Source organism: Rhinichthys klamathensis, unplaced genomic scaffold, assembly GCF_029890125.1.
Source record: "Rhinichthys klamathensis goyatoka isolate OS25496 unplaced genomic scaffold, OSU_Roscu_1.1 h1tg000109l_1, whole genome shotgun sequence".
NCBI lineage: Eukaryota > Metazoa > Chordata > Actinopteri > Cypriniformes > Leuciscidae > Rhinichthys > Rhinichthys klamathensis.
In genome coordinates, this window is record NW_026606647.1 from 999963 (window position 1) to 1027264 (window position 27302).

General features: G+C 38.5%; 2 protein-coding genes across 2 annotated transcripts in view; one reads left to right on the top strand and one right to left on the bottom strand.

Moving 5' to 3' along the window:
• tnfrsf18 (tumor necrosis factor receptor superfamily, member 18) overlaps positions 1–27302 on the top strand; it is a 343660-nt gene that overhangs the window by 195010 nt on the left and 121348 nt on the right. The window lies entirely within an intron of this gene.
• Positions 295–27106, bottom strand: camkva (CaM kinase-like vesicle-associated a). The gene is made up of 11 exons (XM_056253730.1): positions 27058–27106; positions 7397–7504; positions 7055–7186; positions 6759–6833; positions 6129–6267; positions 5763–5883; positions 3820–3895; positions 3298–3434; positions 3126–3204; positions 2623–2710; positions 295–2324 (listed from the first exon to the last, which is right to left on the bottom strand). Exons 2-11 carry the CDS (start codon positions 7489–7491, stop codon positions 2073–2075), a joined length of 1194 nt encoding a protein of 397 aa, XP_056109705.1. The 5' UTR covers positions 7492–7504; positions 27058–27106; the 3' UTR covers positions 295–2072.

A 27302-nucleotide genomic window follows, 5' to 3' on the forward strand; every position in this document is an offset into this window, starting at 1 on the left:
ATACTCCGTTTCCGGTGAATGAGGCTAATGGGAGTTGTAGTTTTAAAAACAAGATGAGTTACCCTATGAAAGTAGTTTATTGCAAATGTAACGGATATCTGTCTGTCTGTCAAAAAAGTGTATTATAATTTAAAGTATTATACATGTAATATGGATTTTTACTACTGCCATAATACACATTCACAACTGTACACAATATAGCAATTGCTATCAGAGGACACAGGTACAGTTTTATTTGCAAAATGTTTTGTTTAAATTTAGTACTAGACCAGAAATACGAAGCACCATAGATACTTACACTGCCCAAAAACATTTATTCTGCATATCGAGTAACAAAATACAGAAGCCACAAATAAACAGTGACAAACACTTTAGGCTGAGCTGATACATGAAAATCCAAATCACATTCACACATATTTAACTGAGTTTACGATCACTTATTTTTCTGCTCTGTCTTCTCTTACGAAAACTTTTCTCAGAAAATATATTTCAATGTTTACAGAGCCTGCAGTCAGTGCATCCTAAAGAGGAAAACATAAACAGGAAAAAAAAATTGATCTGAGGTCAAACTATTGCACATAGAGGTCAAACAAAATGTACGTCCTTACATTACCTTTTACATTATGGAGATAATACTAACAGATACAACTCAGTGAAGCTATATACAATGAGGAGTATATTTAGCAAATTATTAAAAATAAACATTTGATTGTGATCACCATGAGGTCATGCTAAAGACAGATAAGTAAAACTAACAACATTAAACAAATCAATAGGCCATAATGGACAGTAGCTACAGTGGGATTTGCAGTTTAAAGACATTTTGTTTCATTTCTCTCCACATGGACAGTCAAAATAAAGTCTGGATTTGGCAGAATACATTAACAGGACATAATATACACAGCTATAAGATCATGTCGAGAACACAAATGACCATCAAGAGCAAATTGCTTGGCTACCTGTATGAAATATGGCAGGAACATCTTATCACCTGTATAGCAGTTTCACAGTATTACAGCAATATTCATATTGCTTCGTTTGTACTGCACATTTACAGAACGTTCTGGAAACCCATAGTCCTCAATGTATTTAAGACTGAATGACACCAGTTGCATTCTATATAAAATGCAGTGCTCATCAGAATACAGATATACGGGCAGATTAAATAAAAAGAGCTACATGATTTCTTGTAGGATTGTACAGCGAAAGAAAAAGAAACATGATTCAGCAGTACAAAAACACCAAATAATATTATATTGATATGATAGTATTGATAATAACATTATGATTCGTACATTAATGAAGTACAGCAGCAGTTTTAATAGCTAGTTAGCCAATATTGTGATGCAAAATATTGATATGAATTGTAATTCAGCAGCTGTGCTCTTCTGCATCAAACAGACAATTGGAGAAGGTCTATATGAAAGTCTACATCAAAGTCCAAACTTTTTTTTATTTCATAAATATACATAAAGCAAAATATACATTTTGTTTGTGTTTGAGGGCATTATCTTCTATAATGGCTTTAAGATTAATCTCATTAAGTTGTATTTATAAAAAAATAAATAAAAAAAGTTCAAGACTTGCAATGTGGGGAAAACAAAGGTCTAGAACATATAGTTTTCCACTTGCAAGTTTCAGGTATGTAACAAATAAAGCTTAAAAAAATAACCACATACACAGAACTTAACACATAAACTTAAAACTAAGAACCAAACAAATAAACTGTAAATGGCAGCAAAGGTTTGGAGGAGGAATTTTTGAATCGGTTTGAATTAACAATAGCAAGTTTTGGAAATTAAATCAGTGTGTATTATTCGAGAAGTAACAAACAGTATTTCTTTGATAAATCTATTTAAGAAAATACAGACAGACTACTATGGGTCTGGGATTTACATTTTAAATTCTTCGTAGATTACAGCATTTTGCACAAATGAAAATGTAAAATGGCGATCAAGCTTCTAAGCACAATTGAACTTTGCTCCACCAATAGATTTCAATATGGTGCTGCTCTATTTGTCACTATATTTCTCTTAATGTATCCAGCATTCTATTCCTCCCTAGTCTCCCCACTAACGCTGCTGGGATGTCAACATCTCTCCATTGCACCGTGTTGGAGCTGATGCCTCCTGCCCCTGGGCCTCGGGGTGATCTTGGCCGACCAGGGTGCTGTGGGGAGGCACTGGTGTGGCAGCCAGGGGAACAGGGGTGGTGCTGGGGGTAACAGGTCCTCCTGAGGCTCCCAGTGCAGGACTAGAGGCTCCAGAGTCACTCTGATCTGGAGCCCTGAGTCTCTTCATCATGGTGGTCACACGAACAGCTTTCTGTATAACAATAATAATGATGTTTTAATAAATGTTTTAACAAATAATAATAATATGAATTATTAATCAATAAACATGTCTTTTTAATACGTAAACCCATCAAATTTTTCGTATACACTAGTCGTATACTACTGTTTGTAACATTATAAATGCCTTTACTGTCTCTTATATTCAATAATTTATTCAATGCTTGCTGAATAAAAGTATTAATTTCTTGAAAAAAATGTTTTACTGACACCAAACTTTGGAATGGTAGTGTATCTCAACGCAACAACCAGACACAACTAGATCATCTTACCTTCCATTTAGCTTTAGCAAAGTTTTTCTCGATCTGAGCACAAACGCCATCTTTGATGTTCTTATCTGAGGCAGCATTTCCAGATATCCTAAACAACAAACACACACAAAAATGCACAGCAGTTATTTTTTTAAACAATACTGCAAAGATTAATTATAAAAGGGTAACACTTTAAAATAAGGTTCATTAGTTAACATCATTTAACATGAACTAAGAATGAACAATACGTCTACAGCATTTATTAATCTTAGTTAATATTAATTTCAACATTTAATAATACATTATTAAAATCAAAGGTTGCCTTTGTTAACATTAGTTAATGCACTGTGAACTAACTTGAACAAACAATGAACAGCTGAATTTGTATTAACTAACATTAACAAAGATTAATAAATACTGTAACAAATGTATTGCTCATTGTTAGTTAATAAATTAACTAATGATAACGAATTAAGCTTATTGTAAAGTGTTACCTATAAAAGACACTGGAAAAGGCTCCTTACCACTCATGGTTGATGGCTTCCTGTGCAGTCAGTCTTTGGTCCTGGTCCACATCCATTAAACATGCAACTAGGCTTTTTGCTGCAATTCAGATGGCTAAGTTGAATTTGTGTTTTTGATCACAACCCTAAAGATTCATTCCAAACATACTCTACAGTGATTTGACTATTGTACCTGAATCTGAGATGTCATCCCAATAGGGTGAATCAAACTCGTATTCTCCAGACAGAATTTTCCGGAACAAGTTCTTATCGTGATTATCATATTCATCATCATCTGTCTCATCATAAAAAGGTGGGTTTCCTGACAGTCTGTTGAAAATTATAATATGACCAGAGTGTTAAAATTTCCTAGAGCAAGAAGATAATTAGGACTGTATAGCATTACATGAGCAATTGATTGTTTGGGAGAGATTAGAGAGAGAATTAGATACAGGAAATGCAGTGCACTTACAGAGTGGCAATGGATCATCTAACACGCAATGTGACTACAGGAAATGGAATGTACATGCTGATGAACTCATGAATGACTCCAAGGACGTGTCAGGCAACAAGTGACTCCAAAACAGATATCTATGGGGTCTACTAATAAATATTATTACTTAATATTATACTCATTCAAGAGCACAATGAAATTAACATGTTGGACTGTCTTACACAATGAATCAAATGTATAGATGATGACGCATGAACTCACAGGATGTACATGATCACCCCGATGGCCCAGCAGTCCACTGGTCTGCCATATCTCTGTCTGCCAACCACCTCTGGAGCTACAAATGATGAAAAGGTGAACTATATTAAAATATATAGTTTAAAACGCATATTCTTGGACATGCAATGTTTGTCCTCATGTTTGTCCTCATTTTTGCTAAATATTTATGATGTAATGGCTAAAAAAAGTAAAAGTCCAGTAAAAGTATTTAAAGGTCGAAAAGTTATTAAAGACATCGTTAAAATAGTCCAAGTGACTACAGTGGCTCAATCTTAAGTTTATCAAGCGACGAGAATACTTTTTGTGCGCAAAAAACAAACAAAAATAACGACTTTATTTCAACTAATTAATTTCCTTCTCTGTGAGCCTCGAGTCAGTTCACTAGTGTAATAGCGTAAGCTTCTGTTGTTGTACGTCACACGCATCACGCACATGACCAGTGTCGGCCAATAGTGAGCCTACGTGTGACGTAGCTCTACGGAATCACACTACGTTAACTGACTAGAGGCCCAAAGAGAAGGAAATGAATAGTTGAAATAAAGTCGTTATTTTTGTTTGTTTTTGCGCACAAAAAGTATTCTCGTCGCTTGATAAACTTAAGATTGAGCCACTGTAGTCACTTGGACTATTTTAACGATGTCTTTAATAACTTTTCAATCCCAAGTTCAATCCCTGAAGAAGCCTATGGACTAGTATGGATTGATTAGCTCTCAGATTTCATCAAAAATATCTTAATTTGTGTTCCGAAGATGAATGAAGGTCTTACGGGGTTGGAACAACATGAGGGTGAGTAAATACTGACAGAATTTTCATTTTTGGGTGAACTATCCCTTTAACTCAATAAAAACAGACACCAACTGTTGTTACTTTTTTTTTTTTTGTCTTGTTTCCAACAGATATTCTATCAAAGCTTGTGGCAACCATAGACTGTACAAAACAACATGACAGCATCAATTTAGCAACACTAAAGTTAGTGTTGCACATCCGTTTACAAACTATAATATCAAATTATGCTGGCTCCATAATGTAACATAAAATGTGTCAGAAGTTTATTTACCCTACAGGTTGCAAATTTGAGGTCGGACCGAACCATGTAGGGACTGCAGCATCTTTAATGAGTAGTTTCTTTGAAAAACCGGCTTTGAATTGGGCCTGATTGACGAAGCAGTCACTTGTGAAATGTGCAGAACAGACGGGTAAGGTCGAACTAAATTGCTGTGGTATTTCATTATTTCATAACATTAGCCACTGGTCTCTTATATTAATGTTGTTCGGAAGCCTGTGCAATGATGTAGTTTCCTGACATCTATCGACTGAACAGCATTTTCTCGACATGTTTCCGTGTTGTTGTTGCTCAGTAATGGCATGGACACGATGTTGTCTGGGGGTTGGGAGGGACGGTGGCCAGTGTTCGGGGTGGTGACTAAGTAGATCTGACGTCACATTTTTACGGAAATCACAACGGCTTGTGAAAAGGCACAGCTACTTTATGCAGGCTGTTTGCATTTGTCTGTGGATTGACTGTTTTGAAACTTATATGGTCGTTACCTACACCTCTGTTATCATGAAAAAAGACAGGCAATTTCAGTTTTGACAATATGGGACCTTTAAATAAGTTCCTGAGACCTTGAATGCAAATTTTAATAATTATTAAAAAAAAAAAAATTTACACAAAGTTTTTTGATTTTACTGTCAACCTCGCAAAAAGGTTATTTATTTATTTATTTATTTTATTTCAGGAATTAAAAAGGGGGTGTATTGAATTCATTGTCCATATGAATTATCTTTTGTTTAAATAACTTAAATTGATTAGTGTTACATCATTGACCTTAATATATTATAGTTATATCAATATATTTATTAATAACCATAAGTCATAATATAGGGTGCAGTTACACCTGAAAACTCTGACACTTTTTCCTTACCAAGGTACTCTGGAGTGCCACATGGCTCTTTGATGAGACCATTTTCCAGTTTGGCCAGGTGAAAGTCACTGATTACAATCTTGGAGTTCTTCAGACGGTTGTAGTAGACCAGATTTTCCAGCTGACAAGGTGAGATATAGTAGTAAAAGCAATAAATTGTATTAAACCTCAAGAACTTCACATTGCAAAACCTTTTATAGGAATTATTAGGATTGTATTAAAAAGCAAGAGATGAAAGTCATGTCAATGATAATAGAATGTTCCTTTTTGCGTAAATTAACGTAAATTAACGGTGTCTAGTCTGAGATTGTATTCTGGTGCAATACTATGTGGTGACCATTAGATGGAAGTGAAGCCTTAAGTCACCTTTAGGTTTCTGTGAACGATGTGGAGAGAGTGTAAGTAAGCCACAGCCTCAAGCACCTGCCGAATCACATTGCTGGTGTCACGTTCTGAGTAGTAGCCCTGGTCTAAGATCCAGTCAAACACCTCCCTTCCTGTGGCCCTGAAGTAAAGCCAAACCAAATATCCACATGTGATAGTCAATGTATAGGATAATTTCACAAAGATGTCCACTCTTTGGTTTATAGATAAAAAAAAATTATTTTATAGATAATAAAAAAACAAATGCATCTTTACTTAAAGAAACAGTCCCCTAAAAGAAAATGTGTCAACATTTCAACCATTTACCAACCAGTTTGAAAACCCCAGTCCCTACTACTGGGTAAATACTGTTTGCTTTTCTATTATTCTATGTTGCACATCCCTATCCTTTCAGGGGATATATATATATATATATATATAGTGTGTGTGTTCCACAGAAGAGAGAAAGTGACATGGGTTTGGAACAACATGAGGCTGAGTAAATAATAAAAGAATTTTCATTTTTGTTCAAGTATTTCTTTAAAATCTAATCACAATGGAAGCGAATAGTATTCATTCACATTCTTGTATGTTCTTTTCCCCTCTCACAAACAAAAATCTCAAAGCACTTACAGCTCCAGAAAGAGGAAGTACTCTTTTCTCGTCTCAAAGACATCTACCAGCTGGAGGATGTTATGATGCTTCACCCTGCGGGGAGAGACAGAGAGAAACTGTGACACTGTGAAAGGAAGCAGGCTAGGAACTGAAAAGAAATCATGACTATCTGCAAAAATAAAATCATTTGCATGGTAAAGAGTCGACTGCATTCTGCTATTCTTTTTAAACAAATTTCAGCACTGAGCACCATCTGCAAGCACCTTTCTTCACTAAAATGTGTAACATCTAAATAACCTGCGCAGAAAACGTACATTTTCAAGATGAGGATCTCGTTTTTGGCTGCTTTCCGTACTTTTCTCCCATCTTTCTTCAGGAACTTTTTACAGGTGTACATTTTCAGTGTGTTCTTGTCCTTCGCCCTGAAGATTTCACAAAACTCCTCCCTGGTAACGCAGACAATAAACAGTGCTATTGAGTCAACATTGAAAATCTGGGATTTAATTAATTTAAACCTGGAAATAATTTTGTAATGAAGAAAAAAAAATATTAATTTAGAAAAGTGCAAAAAAGGAACATTTTCTCAAGCATACATTTTGCACAGAAAGAATACTATAAACAGGAAGAAAATAAGAGGTAGATAGATTTGTACTCACGATTTCACTACCTGTCCCAGGTCATACTTATCGGTGACCTCTGAAGGACTGTTGTAGTCCTTCTTCTCTCCCAGAGTCAAACAGCCAAATGGCATGGCTGCTCCTGCCCTGGAAAGCAAACACAAAATCAAGTTTTTTTTCAAAAGAATCGGATGTACTACTGGCATGAATGATCACAAACCATGCAGTTTATTGAGGCTATGTGGGTTATTACTTTTCTAAGCAATTTTAATTGAGCTTATTATTTTAGTTTGGTGCGTAATAAATTTACAGCACACTGAAGGAGGGCTTTCACATCTGTAGTTCAGTTCATTTGGTCCGGATAAAGGGCGAAAAATTATACTTTGTATAATTTTCAGGCGTTTTGGTTCCTTTTCACACCACACTGATTGCTCTGGTCCAAATCAGTTGATGAGTTGATGAAACGAACCAAAATGCAGTCACGTGACAACATCCACATCACTCGTTGGCCAGATGTGTCTTGAACGTATTTCCATTACTGCACTTCGATTGGTCAGAATTAACGTGCGGGAAAATTCCAGAAGTAAACAAAAGCCCCTTTCACACAGAGATTCCGGAAAATACACGGATAAAGTGACCCGGGTTCGTTTGATTTTGCTTCATTCACACTGCCAGTGATTTGCCGGGAATCAGAGAGCGCGTTCACACACAACCCGTGTATGTTCCGGTGTTGTGCCTAATTTCGACCCCCTGCCAAATTATTACCCCCCTCGTTGAAGTCAGTACCTGATTGCCTAATCCCAACCCCGCCCCTAATCCTACCCCCTCCCCCACAACTAACCCTAAACCTACCAATGCTAGGGGGGTAATAATTTGGCGGGGGTCGAAATTCGGCACAACACCGGGTCTGAACACGGCAATGTTACTAGGTCCCCAACCCGGCATCAATCCCGGGTCGTGTTTGCGTTCACACAGAAGGCACTCTGGCAATTTGCCGGCAATTTGCCGGGTTCAAAGCGCTGTGTGAAAGGGGCTAAAGAGGAGTAAAATCCGGCAGACATGCGGAGAATTCGCTCACAATGTATGTTCAGAATCAGCACGAGCTTTATACTTTTGCAAATCCCCTTATAAACAACAAAGTCTAGTCGCGATATAAATAAGATATTCACTGTGCAGTGCGGACAACTTCAGTGTTTATGATGAGAGTTTTAGTGAGAGTGCAGAATGCGGTAAGTCAGTCATGGCTTAAAGGGAGCGCTATTGACAATCTAAATATTAATTTTGTTTGACTACGGCAGCTGGTTTAGTCCAAAAATGCGCAGTTCTTTGGCAGTTGGGTCTGTTCAAGGTCGGATCACACCATGCTTGTTTACTTGTTTGATCCGCTTTTGGTACGCACCCGAGTGCGATTATTGCATTCACACCTGCCCAAACGAACCGCACCAAAGGGGAAAACGAACTCTAGTACGATTCAACCGGACTAAATGAGGCAGGTGTGAAAGCACCCATAAGTCAACTCATCAACTGATTCGACCAGAGCATGAAATGATACAAAGTATAATTTTTCACCCTTAGTCCGGACCAAATGAACCGAACTACAGATGTGAAAGCACCTGCGTCCCTCCTTCAATGTGCTGTAAATTTATTACACACCAAACTAAAATATAATAAGGTCAATTAAAATTGCTTAGAAAAGTAATAACCCACATTGCCTCAATGATCTGATCTAGATTTGTGCCAGTAATAAAACACCCAGAACCCTCTAGCATCGTAGTGATGAGTTTTGAATGGGCAAACAACACTAATATTTTCTTCTGAAAATGTTTTGAATTATATTTACTATAAGATGATATTGCAATTATATAACATAATTGAATGAGCAGCTCTATGCTTTGGTACTTTTAAAATCATACCATGATAATATAATACAATACAGTTTAAACGTTTGTGGTCAGTAAGATTTTTTATTTTTTTAAAAGAAATTAATACTTTCATTCAGCAAGGATGCAATAAAAATTGTGACAGTAAAGACTTTTACATTGTTACTAAAATGTTCCATTTCAAATAAATATTGTTCTTTTGAACTTCCTATTCATCAAAGAATCCTGAAAAAAAGTCACAGTTCAAAAGCTGCACTTTTGAAGGATCAAAGCCATAAATTACATTTTAAAATATACTTTAAATTGTAATAATATTTCACAATATTACTGTTTTACTGTATTTTTGATCAAATAAATGCAGCCTTGGTGAGCATGAGTGACTTCTGAACGACCATGGTATTCATACACATAATACAAGCAAAAACCTGAAAAAAGACACTGTCACAGCAATAATAATGTAGAGGCACAAATCAACGCTGCTGCATCAGTCTAATCCTCCTTTATCTTTCATGTTCAACATTGCCAAGAAAATTGTCATCCTCTCAATGCACAATAACGTTGATGATTATATAATTTTTTGTCTTCTTTCCACCCTTTGAGTGCACATTTTAATTGTGCATGTTTTGAAAAGCCGTTGATGTGTTGATGATGGTGCGAATTTAATAAATTATGACGAGAGTTTTTGCTGTGAAGCCTTGCGATGCCGCTCCACATTCATTCATTGACAATTAAAATGCACACAGTTATTTCTTTTTTTCCTTTCATTGAGCTGCGAGTGAGCTCCGCGACCCTTTGCATTTCTCTCCGTCTAAGCCAGAACTCAAAGAGGAATAAATTCTCATTTATCTGAGAGCGAGAGAAAAGTCAGTGAGAAAGAGGGAGAGAGAGAGAGAGATTTGGCAGACAGCACACTCATAACCACACATGAGTAATGCCTACAATTTATTCCAAAAGTGACAATTTCCACTTGTGGCAGGAAGTAGCTCTGAAAAATTCGGATTCTTTGAACATGCAGTAATCATACTTATTTATGACAGATCTGAGAGCAAGCAATAGGAAAAGACTGAAGCGACAAAAGAAAGATACAAATGGCATTAATTGAACAGTCTTAATTTAGTTGCATTTGGGTACTAAATGATGAGCGATATTGGGTCCCATCAAAATAAACCTGAAGGAGGGTGTTTCTGCTGTCGAACACAAAAGAAGATTTTCTTTGTACATTTTTCAAAATATCATCTTCTGTGTTCCACATGGAAAAAAGGAAGTAACACAGGTTTGGAACAACATTAGGGTAAATTATAATTTTTGGGTAAACAATGCCTTTAAAAGGTGGAATTCACTGCTGGTAAAATTCGCTTTTAATAAAACCTGGCAGTTTCACCTGGCAGTGAAACTTTTGAGCAAGTTATATTTTGAAGAAAAATAGCAAAGATAATTTTTTCTTTCTTTTTTATGATCTGGTTCTGGTACCAAGATGGTTGTTCTTTTTGTTCCAATTGATCTAAGAATAAAACCTATAATTTGGCCATGACAAACATGGCTTAATTTTTTTGTGTATCACTAGAAAGCATGATAGCTTAAGCATTTTCTCTGTGTTAGTACTTGCTTTAATGTGCACTTTTTAAAAGGTTTCCTGGGGCTTTATTCCTTCGGTAATAAACACAACAGCGTTTTACATTAAAATTAACTAGTGAACTGGTGAAACGACCAAAGAAGAACAAAGTGCTTAAATCTAAATGCATCACACGCAGAGCCCAAAAGTCCCCAACCAGTGTTAAATTCCCTTTATGCGGCACACCATGTGATACTCCGTTAGTTGAATCTTCTCTGAAGAGCATGAATAGACTCTCAAAACTCTGGTGAATCTTCTAAAAATGTCACCTAACTGTTTTGAGAGCTGGGAGGACAGCTATTATCTAATGCAGCATAACATACTGAAAGAAACGACAAAAAGGCCTCACACAAACAAGCAATTACGCATCAGGCTGGCAGTACAATTGCACTGCTGCTCGGGTCTGACCCAACAATTTGCCAAACACCATGACAGTCCTCAATCACATTGAAGCTCCACCAGATAATGTGACAGGATTTTGCTTCTAAGGCTTTTAACATTAACAAAGAACTAAGACAAAAACTAGCACAATAGTTCACATGCACTGCACGCCTCTGAACTCAGCTGGGCTTGAACTTACTCTGAAACTTGCTGTTTGATGTTACAGTACAAAAACATCCTATTTTCTCTCCTACACTCTCCCAGAATAGTCCAGAAAAGGCAGGAGAGCAGACTGAAGCATCATTACCACCCAGCAACGGAGTATCAACCAAAAAAAGAAAAGAAAAAAAGCCATTCCTGATATCCACAGTAAAGGGGACATTACATAAATTACAGGCTGAGAGAGAGGCTGTTTGCTTTGCCCGTCAGAGGAGCACTAAGGTCTCTAATTAATCTCCCCTTGGCCCCAATGATTGTAGGAGACACTAGTTTTGCAAGGCCAATATATGCATGGTAATGAGGGGAGAGAGGTGCTTTAAAGACAGTTCAGTTCAGAGAACAGGAGAAGCGATGTTTAAAAACCTAACTGGGACTGATGTATTTAGTAATGTTAACGTTTTGCATAAGCAGTTAAAGTGTGAGTATCAAATAGAGAAAGACCACTCTAGCTGCAGCATTCTGGGACAGTTGCAGAGGTTTGACAGATGATGCTGGAAGACCTGCCAAGAGAGCATTACAATAGTCCAGTCTGGATAGAACAAGAGCTTGTACAAGGAGTTGTGTAGCATAAATTAGCGTCCTAATGTTGTATAAGGCAAATCTGCAGGACTGGGCAGCTCTAGCAATGTGGTCTGTGAAGTTTAACTGATCGTCAATCACAACTCCAAGGTTCCTGGCTGTCCTGGATGGAGTTATGGTTGACGAACCCAGCTGAAAGAAGAAGTTGTGATGAAGTGCTGGGTTGGTCAAGACCAACAAACAGTTCTGTCTTTGTAAGATTGAGTTGTCCTTCATCCAGCAAGAAATGTCTGTCAGGCAAGCCGAGATTCAAGCATCTACTGTCACATCGTCTGGTTGGAATGAGAGGTAGAGTTGTGTGTCATCAGCATAGCAATGATAGGAAAAATGAGAACCATGTTTCTGAATGACATATCCTTGTGTGACATGTAGATGGAGAAGAGAAGTGGTCTAAGCACCGAGCCTTGAGGCACCCCAGTTGTTAGACGTTGTGCCATAGACACCTCAACCCTTCATAACACCCTGAATGACCTACCTAAGAGGTAAGACTTGAACCATTGGAGTCCTGTTCCTGAGATGCCTTTCATCTTGAGGGTTGACAGGAGGATCTGGTGGTTAACTATGTCAAAAGCAGCAGACAAATCCAGCAAGAGCAGTACTGAGGATTTGGAAGCTGCTTTTGCCAGTCTCATAGCCTCAATAACCAAGAGCAGGGCAGTCTCAGTTGAGTGTCCGCTTTTGAAACCAGACTGGTAGTTGTCCAGGAGGTTGTTCTGTGCAAGAAAGGTAGAGACTTGGTTGAACACGACTCGTTTCAAGTGTTTTAGCAACAAATGGAAGAAGGGATACCGGTAGGGATGGGAATTGAAAACCTCCACTCGAGAACCGGTTCTAAGTTTTATGAACCATCGATATTGTATGCCTTCGACGTTAACGAGTCCTCTTATTGATGCTCCTGCTCCGAGTCCCAGCCATATATACAGACCGTGAACTCACAACTGTCCCTTTTTCCTTTATCGGGCACCATAGCACGGCATCCTATGCATCTGTGCGTCATGACGTCAAAGCGATTTGAGCAAAGGAGGGAATCATGGAGAGGAAGAGACGATCTAAAGCTTGGCTTTATTTTACTAAATGAGATGAAAATTATGCCGTTTGCAATAACTGCAAGGCTGTTATTTCGTGTAAGGGTGCAAATACAAGCAAAACACTGTATTATGTATAATTATTCTCGCAATATCCATTTTAGATGATAGGCAGGATAAAAGTATTAGCTCCCAGGCGGCAGGCTGCTCGGCTACGAGTGAGGAAAGGCGTTCGCCATTCACACTCGCTGCTCTGGGAGGAAAACTAAACGAGAAGAAGGTAAACGAGTGTCACCGAGCAGTAACCAAGTTCGTGGTGAAAGGGTTACACCCATTCTCAACGGTAGACCAACCAGATTTTCAGTATGTGGTTAAATGTTTGGTGAACATTTAACAAGTTTGGCGAGTCTTGATTGAGGCAAATCATTATGTTATACAGTATATAGAGTAGGCTACAGCTAGATTTAAAATTGTCCTCAAAACTAAGGCAGTATATGAAGCCCAGACTGGTGATGCTGTGGCCGAAGAAATTGAAGCAATACTGAAGGAATTTGGAGTTAGATAAGGTTGTTGCAGCAACAGTGGAAAATGCAGCGAATTTGGATGTTGCTATGAAGAAGATGCAGGTTGTGAAGATCAGCTGCTTTGCGCACACATTAAATCTTGCAGCACAAAAAATTAACAAATGCAGCACCGTTTGCAATTGGTCTGCAAGAGTACGCGCTATAGTTGTTTGGATGAAGAGGTCCCACATGGCAAAGGTCATTCTGAAGGAGAAGCAGCAATTACTGAGTAAGTGCACATGAATTTCTGTATTTAATAGACTCTACAGTAAAATTTTAATATTCTGATGTAAAAAAAAAAATATATATACAGTATATATATATACACACACAGTGGGGAGAACAAGTATTTGATACACTGCCGATTTTGCAGGTTTTCCCACTTACAAAGCATGTAGAAGTCTGTAATTTTTATCATACTATAAAAATACTCTTCAACTATGAGTGACGGAATCTAAAGCAAAAATCCAGAAAATCACATTGTATGATTTTTAAGTAATTAATTTGCATTTTATTGCATGACATAAGTATTTGATCACCTACCATCCAGAAAGATGCCTCTCACAGACCTGTTAGTTTCTCTTAAAATTGGACACTATAACAATATCAATAAACATTATCATTATTTTTTAATTTATTTATTAATTAAAAGTTTGTTGCCTCAAGGCAACATTGTACCACAATGGACAAATTGAAACATTTGACATTTTCATGAAGAAAAAAATTATAAATTTATTGAAAACCTCAATTTCTTTAACTAAACACTTGAACAAACAGATTTATCAAGTTTTTAATGAATTACACATTTCATATTTTATAAAAAGTAACATTTATTATCCAGCTGTTGCCCTCAGGCAACATTGTACCATCGTGGAACGCAAGTACTACAAACCATCATATTAAGTTATCATATCAAAACATTACAATCGGTGTTGTTTCAAGGTAAAGCATTAACAATCACCATAACCTTATCGTAATATGAAGGCCAGGCCTCAACAACAGCAAGATCAAACATGTGGAAGACCTCCCCGGCCGACCTAATGACCCGTGTGAGGTCAGGGGGGACTGACCCCCACAGGGGCCCGACGGGAGCACCCCAAAATCCGAGAACCTCAGAAGCAGCGCCGCCTTCATCCTGTGTGGCGCCACACGCCCCTGTCCCACTCACCCACTATTTGTCCGATTGCCCACTACAGTGGCCAAATATCCCGTCAACCCCCGCTGACCACTCACAAGCCACACGCCCCCGTCCCACGAACCCACTATTTGTCCGATTACCCACTATAGTGGCCAAATGTCCTGTCGACCCCCCTGACCGGTCCCAAGCCACGCCCCCATCCCACAAACCCACTATTTGTCAGATGCGGGGGTTCATAGTGGCCAAATATCCCGTCAACCCCCGCTGACCACTCACAAGCCACACGCCCCCATCCCACGAACCCAATATTTGTCAGATAACCCATAGTGGCCAAATATCCCGTCGACCCCCGCTGACCACTCACAAGCCACACGCCCCCGTCCCACGAACCCACTATTTGTCCGATTACCCACTACAGTGGCCAAATGTCCCGTCGACCCCCCTGACCGGTCCCAAGCCACGCTCCCATCCCACAAACCCACTATTTGTCCGATTACCCATAGTGGCCAAATGTCCCGTCGACCCCCGCTGACCACTCACTAGTCACGCCCCCGTCCCACAAACCCACTATTTGTCCGATTACCCATAGTGGCCAAATGTCCCGTCGACCCCCGCTGACCACTCACTAGCCATGCCCCGTCCCACGAACCCACTATTTGTCCGATTACCCACTATAGTGGCTAGGGGGTCAGGGGGGTCGATGTCCCGTCGACCCCCCTGACCGGTCCCAAGCCACGATCCCATCCCACAAACCCACTATTTGTCCGATTACCCATAGTGGCCAAATGTCCCGTCGACCCCCGCTGACCACTCACTAGCCACGCCCCCGTCCCACGAATCCACTATTTGTCCGATTACACACTATAGTGGCCAAATGTCCCGTCGACCCCCGCTGACCACTCACTAGCCACGCCCCCGTCCCACAAATCCACTATTTGTCCGATTACCCACTATAGTGGCCACGTGTCCCGTCGACCCCCTGACCGGTCCCAAGCCGCGATCCCATCCCACAAACCCACTATTTGTCCGATTACCCATAGTGGCCAAATGTCCCGTCGACCCCCGCTGACCACTCACTAGCCACGCCCCCGTCCCACGAACCCACTATTTCTCCGATTACACACTATAGTGGCCAAATGTCCCGTCGACCCCCGCTAACCACTCACTAGCCACGCCCCATCCCACGAACCCACTATTTGTCCGATTAACCACTATAGTGGCCAAATGTCCCGTCGACCCCCCTGACCGGTCCCAACCCACGATCCCATCCCACAAACCCACTATTTTTCCGATTACCCATAGTGGCCAAATGTCCCGTCGACCCCCGCTGACCACTCACTAGCCATCCCCCCGTCCCACGAACCAACTATTTGTCCGATTGCCCCTATAGTGGCCAAATGTCCTGTCTAACCATGCTGAGTTTTCAGATTGTAAAAATGCAGATACATTTAGATAATTCAAACTCTTTTCCTTACAAATAATATATACTTGTGTTCAAACCTAGTATGCCTGGTATGGCCGTATGTGATTCCATTAAGGTACAATGTTGCCTCGAGGCAACATGCAGTTTTATGTAATTTCCTATGATACATTTGATGATATATAATGTAATGTTTTTGAAAATACTTCTTTACTTACCAATGAAGGTGACTAAGATTTTTTGTAGTTGATTATTCTGGACAGAAATTTGTGAAAAATGCCCTTTTCACTGGAGAAAATATGGAGCCATGTGACATGTGCACGTGTGCTGAAAGAGGGAACACAATGGACCCCTGTGGGTCATGTGTCCACCCTTTTGCACTTTCATTGGTTAGTATTTGAGTTCCCCTCCCCTTAGAGAGCATTGACCAATAAAATTGTATTAATTTTTATTTTAAAAAAGCTAAAATAGACTATGTTGCCTGGAGGCAACACCGTACCATAGATTAACTGCACCTGTTTGAACCCGTTACCTGTATAAAAGACACCTGTCCACACACTCAATCAAACAGACTCCAACCTCTCCACAATCGCCAATACCAGAGAGCTGTGTGAGGACATCAGACCTGCACAAGGCTGGGATGGGCTACAGGACAATAGGCAAGCAGCTTGGTGAGAAGGCAACAACAGTTGGCGCAATCATTAGAAAATGGAAGAAGTTCAAGATGATGGTCAATCTCCCTCGGTCTGGGGCTCCATGCAAGATCTCACCTCGTGGGGCATCAATGATCATGAGGAAGGTGAGGGATCAGCCCAGAACTACACGGCAGGACCTGGTCAATGACCTGAAGAGAGCTGGGACCACAGTCTCAAAGAAAACCATTAGTAACACTACGCCCTCATGGATTAAAATCCTGCAGCGCACGCAAGGTCCCCCTGCTCAAGCCAGCGCATGTCCAGGCCCGTCTGAAGTTTGCCAATGACCATCTGGATGATCCAGAGGAGGAATGGGAGAAGGTCATGTGGTCTGAGACAAAAATAGAGCTTTTTGGTCTAAACTCCACTCGCCGTGTTTGGCGGAAGAAGGATGAGTACAACCCCAGGAACACCATCCCAACCGTGAAGCATGGAGGCGGAAACATCATTCTTTGGGGATGCTTTTCTGCAAAGGGGACAGGACGACTGAACCGTATTGAGGGGAGGATGGATGGGGCCATGTATCGCGAGATCTTGGCCAACAACCTCCTTCCCTCAGTAAGAGCATTGAAGATGGGTCGTGGCTGGGTCTTCCAGCATGACAACGACCCGAAACACACAGCCAGGGCAACTAAGGAGTGGCTCCGTAAGAAGCATCTCAAGGTCCTGGAGTGGCCTAGCCAGTCTCCAGACCTGAACCCAACAGAAAATCTTTGGAGGGAGCTGAAAGTCTGCATTGCCCAGCGACAGCCCCGAAACCTGAAGGATCTGGAGAAGGTCTGTATGGAGGAGTGTGCCAAAATCCCTGCTGCAGTGTGTGCAAACCTGGTCAAGAACTACAGGAAACGTATGATCACTGTAATTGCAAACAAAGGTTTCTGTACCAAATATTAAGGTCTGCTTTTGTGATGTATCTAATACTTATGTCATGCAGTAAAATGCAAATGAATTACTTAAAAATCATACATTGTGATTTTCTGGATTACAGACTTCTACATGCTTTGTAAGTGGGAAAACCTGCAAAATCGGCAGTGTATCAAATACTTGTTCACCCCACTGTATAAGATTTTAACAAAATACTTAATATGATTATATAATGTTTTGTTACATGTTATGCTAACAAAAATGTGATTTTTTTTTTTCACAGACCATCACTCACTAATTGTTGATGTGAAGACACGATGGAATTCTCTTTATCTGATGATTGAGAGGTTCTATGAGCAGTTCCCTGCTATTCAAGCAGTAATAATGGAAGGAAGGAAAAGTAAGTGATGGATGCTGTGATAATTACCACTACTACTAAATTAGGGTAGGGTGCAGGAGGACCACGGAAAATTATTATCTATATTTATAGACTGGTTGGAGGACTTCAGGAAGGCAAAGGAGTTCATGGAGTTAATGTCTCTACACGTCGACACTGTGTTTCTAGAGGAAAAAAGCCCTACATGTGGCCAAATCATTCCAATTTTAAAAAAGTTGGAGTGGCACTATGCAGTCCAGACCGAAGACTCTGCATTTGCAAGAAACATTATGGAGAAAATCTGGACTGATCTTTCAACGCGTTACCAGGTTCCTTGACAAATACTTATCCATTTTCAGTCTTCATGTAAATGATTCATAATTCACATTTTCCAAGAATTTAAAAAATGATTTTTCTTTTTTTTCTTTTCTTATTAAGAATGAAAATGTCCAGAACTTCCCAGTAGCACCTCAATGCAGTACATAAGATCCACAGGGAGGAGTCGGATCAAGATCCGAGGGGTGGAGATGGGTAGGATTAGGGTTGGGTTCAGGGATTAGGGGTGTGTTTAGGGATCAGGGGGCGGAGATGGGTAGGTTTAGGTATATGTAAGGTGGGAGGAGTTGGATCTGGATCCGACTCCTCCCCGTGGATTTCATGTTCTGCAGTGAGGACCATCTCGAACTTCCTGGAAGAAGCAACGGTGATGGACCCAAGGTTCAAGTTGAAAATAGACAGTGATGCCATTTGGGACAGGCTGAGGTCTGCAGCAATTGTAGCAGCCACACCCAGAGAGACAGAAAAGGTATTTGACTGGTTCCATTCATAGGACTGACATGTTCTTTTTTTCTCTTAAGCAGTCACAGCAGGAAGACAACATACAGAGTCTAGGACAATCTCAGGAGGTGGAAGAGAAGCAACAGGAGGAGGTAGAAAACTATGTAAGTCCTGTAGTAAACATATGATCAATCAATCATTGATCTAAACATTTTGGTGGTAAAGTAACAGTTATAGTACCAGTGGCACTAGCTTTAATAATAGAAGTAGTACATACAGTAAGTACATTTGTTCTGGACAACAGATTTACTTAATATACCTTTCAGACACCCCATGTAAAATACACCAGGAAGACAGCCTTGCAGAAGCTGTTTGCAGAGGAGTAGCATGATTTACAAACAGCCACACAACAGACTCAAAAATTGTTTGAACGACTGGACCGAGAAATACAGATGTACAGAGGCATACCTTCCATCTCTGTATCAGCGGACTCTACTCTTTGGTGGTGGCAGAAGAGGGACACGATGCCTCTTTTGGCTGATCTTGCCCAAACATCTCTGTGTGTTCAGGCATCTTCTACCCCTTCTGAGAGGGTGTTCTCCACTGCTGGAGACACTAATAGTCGAGAGAGAGCTAGGATTCTCCCAGAAAAAGCAGATATGCTTATTGTTCTTCATAAGAATTGTTAATTGTTAAATGTATCACATTTGGTTCAAACATATTTAATCCCAAGCCAGTTTTGTCACCGTTATCTAGGCTTCCATCCCTGTTTTTATAAAGAATTTTAATTCTATATTAGGAGGAAGAGTTTCTGACCTGTATGCTTGTGTTCACAGAAGTGTTTTTTTTTTTTTAACTATCGTTTTCAACGTTTTCAAAATAAAAGCTCTGATTGCTGACACCTTCTTCCCCAGATCCACCATCAAGTAACAGTAATATTTGATTGTGTACAGTACTTGCTCTGCAGTAAATCGTTGAGGCATTCAAGTTTTGCCGATGATTGTTTTATGCCTGCAATTATTATGAGTGAAACATCATTTTGTATCAGACATTGCCACTGAGGCATAAAGGTGAATTGCACTTAAGTCATCTGAGTTCAATTGTTGTTGTGTAGAAAAGAAAATCACATTCACATTCCTCGGGTCGCTAGCAAAAAATTGCTTAAAATTAGAAAACAGACATTATTTTACATTTTTTTCTTGTTATATTGTTTATGATGAATAGACAAATGAATGAAGGCTGATGTCTGGTTGTGAATGACGACCAGGATCGATAAAGACCAGAGGAATCTCTCAATCATCATTGTATTGCATTATAAGTTTTGCCCCCACTATAAAAACTACAGAGCTTTGATCATACAACTAAGCATATAACATCTTACTAAGATATATTAGTAGGAGATATAGAGTGACATCTGTTATTTAAATGGATATTTACAGGTTGTCTGTTATACTGCTATAACAATCGCATTGATTTTACATTACAAGTAATCAGAATTTCATCTTATTTTTTTGCCATATAAATATCAGCAACTGCACCAAGCTGCATATTTTTGCTCACTTTGGGCTTCTGAATAAAAACTGAGGTGTTTTTTTCCTCCTCCAGTATGAGCTCCATATTCTCACTATATCATTCAGAGCCAAAAAAGCCTCATGTATAATGATACTTAACAAAAATACATATGCAAACTTTTCTTTATTCTATATTTTGACTAAGGGTTTTACAGGGTTACATTTTTACCTTTATCTAAACTGTCTTAGGCGAACCAAAAAGAGAAACAAACTGTTAAAGTGTATTAAAAAATTATTTGAAAAGAATAGCTCAGATAACCTTGGAATAATTTGTTAAGAAATGTTTGAGTTCACACCGAAATCTCTGACTTTTGATAGCAAAAACTAATTTTTCTCTCTATTTGAACTCACTATTGTCTGAGAGTAGAACCTGATTTCACCAAGTGCAACATGTTATTTGATCAACATCTTTGTTGATCCTGGAACAACTTTCCAATCAACCAATCAGATTTGAGGGACAAGTTTATAGTTTATGTCAAGTTAAGGCTTACAACCAGGATTAGGTGTTCCTACATAAGTGTTATTCACCTATCATTTCCCTCTGATTTTAGGGAAGTTATAGGGTTAGGTTTAGAGGTAGGAATACGGTTAGGATTAAATTTCTGGACAGGAATGTTGTTCCAGGATCAACAAAATATGTTGACCCAGGAACCCGTCTAACTCAGCGAAATCAGGACGTGCGTCTATGAGACACAACGGAGATAGATTTCATTTGTGATTTTTCTTTATTTTTTCTGAAAGGGCCTCATAACATCTGAGGTGCATGTAAAAATGCAATCATTACAAGTCTTAAAAAAGAATGTTTATTTGGTAACACAATAAACATATAAAAGAATAATTTGGACTGTACCGTCTCAGTGGCAGCTGCACTTTTTCTTTGGCAGCAGAAGTTAGAAAAAGGGCAGATGCGAGAACACCAGGGCAATGTATTCCCATTTTGAAGTACATATCGAGTGAGCAAATTTCATTTGTAAATTAAAAACTCCTCTAAATGTTTTTAGCTGAAGAGTTACTCGAGCTTCCATCAGAAGGGAGATATCACAAATGTGCTCGTCTAAATCTTTTGAGGATTGGGGGTCATCTGTGCCTCTTGTATTTTTGCATTAGGAAATAATAGACACAATATAACCCTTTAACCTTGTTTCTGATAAATTATGCAATCAAGCTTCAGTATTTGTGTGTGTACATGTGTCTCTTCGACGGGAAAGCTGTCTGTGCTCTGTAAAGCTGAACATTCAGTTTGAAGCCTTGGGCATTGTTTGTCTCTCTCTCTCTCTCTGCAGAGCTGCCAGCCGTGTCTACATTTGCTGTCACTCAGCCTTTTCTATAACACATGCTGCAAAGCTATATAGTGTTTTAAACTGCCTATTGAGCTTAACATCAAATAAGATTTTGGAATTGTTTCAGGACCAGCATTGTTCAAACAAATGATCTTTGGATTAATTTGTGTGCTGGGAGTTTACCTGGACTGTTTAACTGTACTGTTTTACCAGTAAGCAGAACGATAAAAAAACAGATGAGATCTGCCCTAGACAGCAAAGAGATTAAATGGAAAGCAAAGCATGGAGACTTTTGTCTTCTGTGTCTCAGATATTTCTCTTGAGAAAAAAGAATGTCTCACATGCATACTCTAGAGATTCAAAAGAGATCTCAGCAAAGTTTAAACTGAGCTCAGATTTGCCAAGACATCAAAAGTCAGAGATTTCGCTAACACTTTACAATAAGGTTTCATTTTTTAACAATAGTTAACTACATTAGTTAATATGAACTTTATGAAAAAAAAATCTAAAGCATCACTTTGAGTCTTAAGGTCCAGATATATCCTACTAACGGCGGAGTTCTTTTTCGTTCTTCGTTTTGGGATAAAATATACTGCGATATACTCAGTGTTGTGCCTGAACGCGTTCAATAAACGATAGTTCATGAACTCGTTCATATTTTGGGCGAACGTGAACTGAACGTACTGAATTACTGCCTGATGAACGTTACTGTGAAGTTGAACGCGTTCATTCTGGTGTCTGTGAACGCATGCTCTCTCAGTTTAACTTCGTTCAATAGGGTGCCAGATTTCTATAGAGCCTTCCAGGCGAAAACCCGGCTAAAACACACGTAAACAGGCATTAATATGTAGCGAAAAAAACACTCAATATGGCAACACCAGCCACCAGTGTCGCACCGCGGCCGCCGCATGCGTCATCAAAACAAAAAGCAGCATGTAGTCGACAAAGTAGCGAGCGAGGAGGCGTCGTATGATCATTTAAACGAGTTTTATGACAAGGTCGGTGAGGATGGGAAAAATCTTACATTTCTGTGCAAACTTTGCCCGTCGATAAAATAATTGCTGTCTGTGGCTGTGGCAATAATAAAAAATAATAAAAAAAGCTCCCAGCATCATGGAAAAAAAGAACTATGACCTAGTTCATTTTTTGAAGTATGCACTATGACCTGAACTAGTTCATTTTAAAATGTGTGAACTGAACTTTGAACTAGTTCATGTAGAAAATGAACTTTCCCAACACTGGATATACTGTTATCGTACATCTGACGGTATTCACACTGATGAGAAAGACATTTAGATGAAAATGTAAATGTGGGCAAACTGGCACTATGAAAGTGCAACATTTTAGAAATTAAAATTTCTTCGGAGCAGTTTAAATAAATAAAAAATAGTAAACATGCACAAAATGATAAGGAACAGCAAAATACATTAAAAACATGCAGATGTACATACTTTTTGTATAGAGACATGTACGTAAGTGTCTTACAATAACCCAGTTACAATTTGTCCTGTAATTCCATTATGTGTGTGTGTCTGTTCAATTAGCAAAATGCCATTTGAGCATTTACTCTAAATTGGCCATCAAGCCACCATCGGCCATAACAAGTGTGTTTTATTCTCCTCTTAGCTAAAAAACATGCTCTCTAGCAGCAATCAAACAAATGAAGAGACATAACATCAATTAGCTGTGAGTCAACAAATGGAGACAGGCATTATTTATCAAAACACATTCATATGGATGAGTTTATTTTTAGAAATGGGTACTTAGTAATCTAATTGATGGTGCATCATGTTGTTTTGTCTCTCATTTGGCATAATCATAGCATTAAACTGTGTGTTGTAAATGTACTCTGGCCATGAAAGCTGAGGCTTGATTAAAAACAAGGGAACTGTCCCAAATCATATGACAAAGGGTGACTTGTGTGTAATCACATTATAAACACAATAACTGACTTTTCTTAGTGGAAGCTTAAATATAATACAGTTAAATCATTAAAAAATTAACTCAAGTCACTATTGGCAAGTAATAAGCTGGGATAATGTACAGTCAGCCTTACAGACACATTTCTATACCCTCTTGCCATATAACGCACAAAACTGTCGGGAGACTAAAAATGTATTAAAGCCCGAGACATCCAGACACCTCAAGAAACTGCAACCTAAATGCTGCTTCTGAATCTAAAAGATATTTAAAGATTACACTTCAATGACCTAAACTATTTCCTAAACATAAATAGGTCTAGGATGTTTTACAGTTTTAAATAGCTTTAGAAAAGTTTTATTTAAAAAAAGCCTCTAACAGAATGTCAGACATGGGCCTTCTAAATAATGCCATTCTTGTGCTTTCTAAAGTAAAATGGTCAAACTGACCCTCCCACAGAAGCAATTAACAAATGATGGACATTAGAAGAAGAACTGAGGCTTACAATCTGTACGGTAATAATCTTTATTACCAACTGTTGTAATACAATAGATAAAGACCTCACTAATTTATTTACACCTCATTCACAGTAAGCTCACAATATTTTCAACACAGAAAAAACACTTATAAATAACATCTAGTGTTATTATTACCACATTATACTATTTACAACAATATTCTTCACAATTATATTGTGAAATAAAATATAGCCAGATTCATGATGTGCAGTAAAAACAAATGTGAGCTATCATAATGACTCAAATGAGAAAGAATACACTTTGCATTTGCATCTGCATTATACGTATATTAGGGCTGGACGATTTATTTTTCGATTAATTCAGATTTAAGGTTTTGCCTCGATTTTATTATTTTTAAATCAAGAAATTGTGGTTTTAAATAAAAATGTTAACAAGCGTTACAATTACACATGTTGACAATTCAGCAATGTTAACAGTTAAGGCAAGAAAATGATCCGATCACATGATGGCGCACCTGATAAACCGCTCTTGTGTGACGCTCTGAATGTAGAAGACATCACTAATCTTCAACCTGTTCACTGAGAAATGTGTAATTGGATTGGAAAAAAAGAGACATGGGTAGTGGGATGGGGAAAAAGCAAAGTTATTAGATGTGAGTTGAACTTTTTTTTTTACTTGAGTGCCACGTTTTTAGAATGCCGTTTCATGGGTGAGACGCTGAAAAAGTTGTGAGACGAGATTTGAGACACTGTTTAAGTTTGTACAATATGTGCCTTCATATTTCATGCATATTTTGTGCAGAGATATTTAACAAATAACAATTGTTTTAAATTTACACCATGTTGATCACTTTGTGCACTTGAATAACTTTTTTTAACCAGATGGTAAATAAAGAGAATGTTACATATTGTAGTTAAGTTAAGTTGACTAGTTAAACATTAAAAACATCAAAATCGAAATTGTGAATCGTTATGAAAAAAATCGAGATTGGAATTTTATGCCATATCGCCCATATAAGTTATTACCCCCATGCTAAAGTTGCCTAAAAAGAGGAATAAAAAATCATCTTTTGGAAATTGATCTTAATGCCTTAATTAGAAAAATGAGGAAAAATCCAACCTTTAAGGACACCAATTTTCTTTGTGTATGAATAATGTATCATAAATAAATAAATGTTCTTCCTTAAAATACAGGGTGCATAAGTCAGGCAGGATCCTTCCTATGTTAAATTCCCATAGAGTCAGGCAGATTTTTATTTTTAAAGGCCAGTTATTTCATGGATCCAGGATAATATGCATCCTGATAAAGTTCCCTTGGCCTTTGGAATTAAAATATCCCACATCATCACATTCCCTTCACCATACCTAGAGATTGGCATGGTGTTATTTCAGTTAGCCTAATAGCTGGTTTGATTTGCATTGAAAGATGATCTTATGGAAAGTACCCCATGCCAATCTCTAGGTATGGTGAAGGGAATGTGATGATGTGGGTCTATTTTAATTCCAAAGGCCAAGGGAACTTTATCAGGATGCATATTATCCTGGATCCATGAAATAACTGGCCTTTAAAAATAAAAATCTGCCTGACTCTATGGGAATTTAACATAGCCTGACTTATGCACCCTGTATTTTAAGGAAGAACATTTATTTATTTATGATACATTATTCATACACAAAGAAAATTGGTGTCCTTAAAGGTTGGATTTTTCCTCATTTTTCTAATTAAGGCATTAAGATCAATTTCCAAAAGATGATTTTTTATTCCTCTTTTTAGGCAACTTTAGCATGGGGTTAATAACTTATTCACACCACTGTATATATATCATCAATATACATTTTGATAAAATCTCCTCCTGTGTTCAACTTCCACAATAGATAAAAAGTATCATGAGACCTGAAGGTGGGTATATTATGCTTAAAGTCCCCCTGTGGTGAAAATCAAGCTTTTAATGTTGTTTATATGTCTACAGTATGTGTTGTTTTAATATGCTTTAAGACAAACCGTGTACAAATAATATGCTTTAAGACAAACCATGTGCAAATTCATGTCAACACTATTGCTGAGTATTTTCTCCTTAAAACTGCAGTGAACCAAAGACAGTCTCAAAATCGCAGTTTGAAATCACTGGTGTTTCTGACGTCACAAACTACCTTGTAACCAATTACGTCAACGTGTGATCATCAACGAGATCTCTGAGTGAGTGGAGGCGGGATAATTTGCATATTCATAGAACCGCGTATACTAAATGAGGCAAGGGTGTAGAGTTACATTCAAGCTATTTTAAAGCATGAAGAATTTGTTTAAGGAAAAAAATTTTAATATGTAATTTTGGTGATCAAAGATGAGTTTAAAGGGAATAAATTATTGACTACAGGGGGACTTAAAAGCAAATTATCTGAGGAAGGTGTGACTTTGAACTGACCATAATGTTTTTTTTTTTTTGTTTTTTTTTTAAACAACAAAAAATTCTTAGAAGATACATTTAAAATCAATCTTCTCAGAACTGAATTCCTCCTATTTGGTCAAAAACACGTCATATCTTAAGTTACGTATGACTCTTAAATAACGCAACACACCAGTTTTCTGGTGATTCTATAGATGGACACCACAGGCCTAGCAGACAGCAGGATCCTTAGGCCTCTTCAAAGTGTGAATCTTATCAAGCTGTGGTGAAACAGTAGGTGCCAGATGGCTTAGAGGCACCAAGAGACACACACACAAAAAAATCTCCCTCTGATGTTACAACAAGGAGAATTCTGACACGAAGGAACTCACTACACATTATATCCATATTAAAACGTACAACTGTACTTTTTGTAGTGTAAACGGAGTGTGAGTCAAAACATTTCTGACTGAGACTTAACAGACAACATCAAAGAGCACAATACAACCTTCAAAGAGGGCAGTGCATCTTATCTTACCTGTCTAATGCCTCCACAACGCCACAAGCTGCTGCAGTCAGAACCTTCCCTTCCCTTCCCTTCCCTTCCCTCCCCTTCCCTTCCCTTCCCTTCCCTTCCCAAAAACAATTGCTAATTGGAGGGATTCTGTGCGTATTAAGAACCCTGGATTCGCTTCACATCCAGTCGGCTAATCTGTCCATTCTGTTCCTTATGTTGTTTGTTGCCTTGGTTACAGTCATACATAAATGCAGTGGTACAGTACA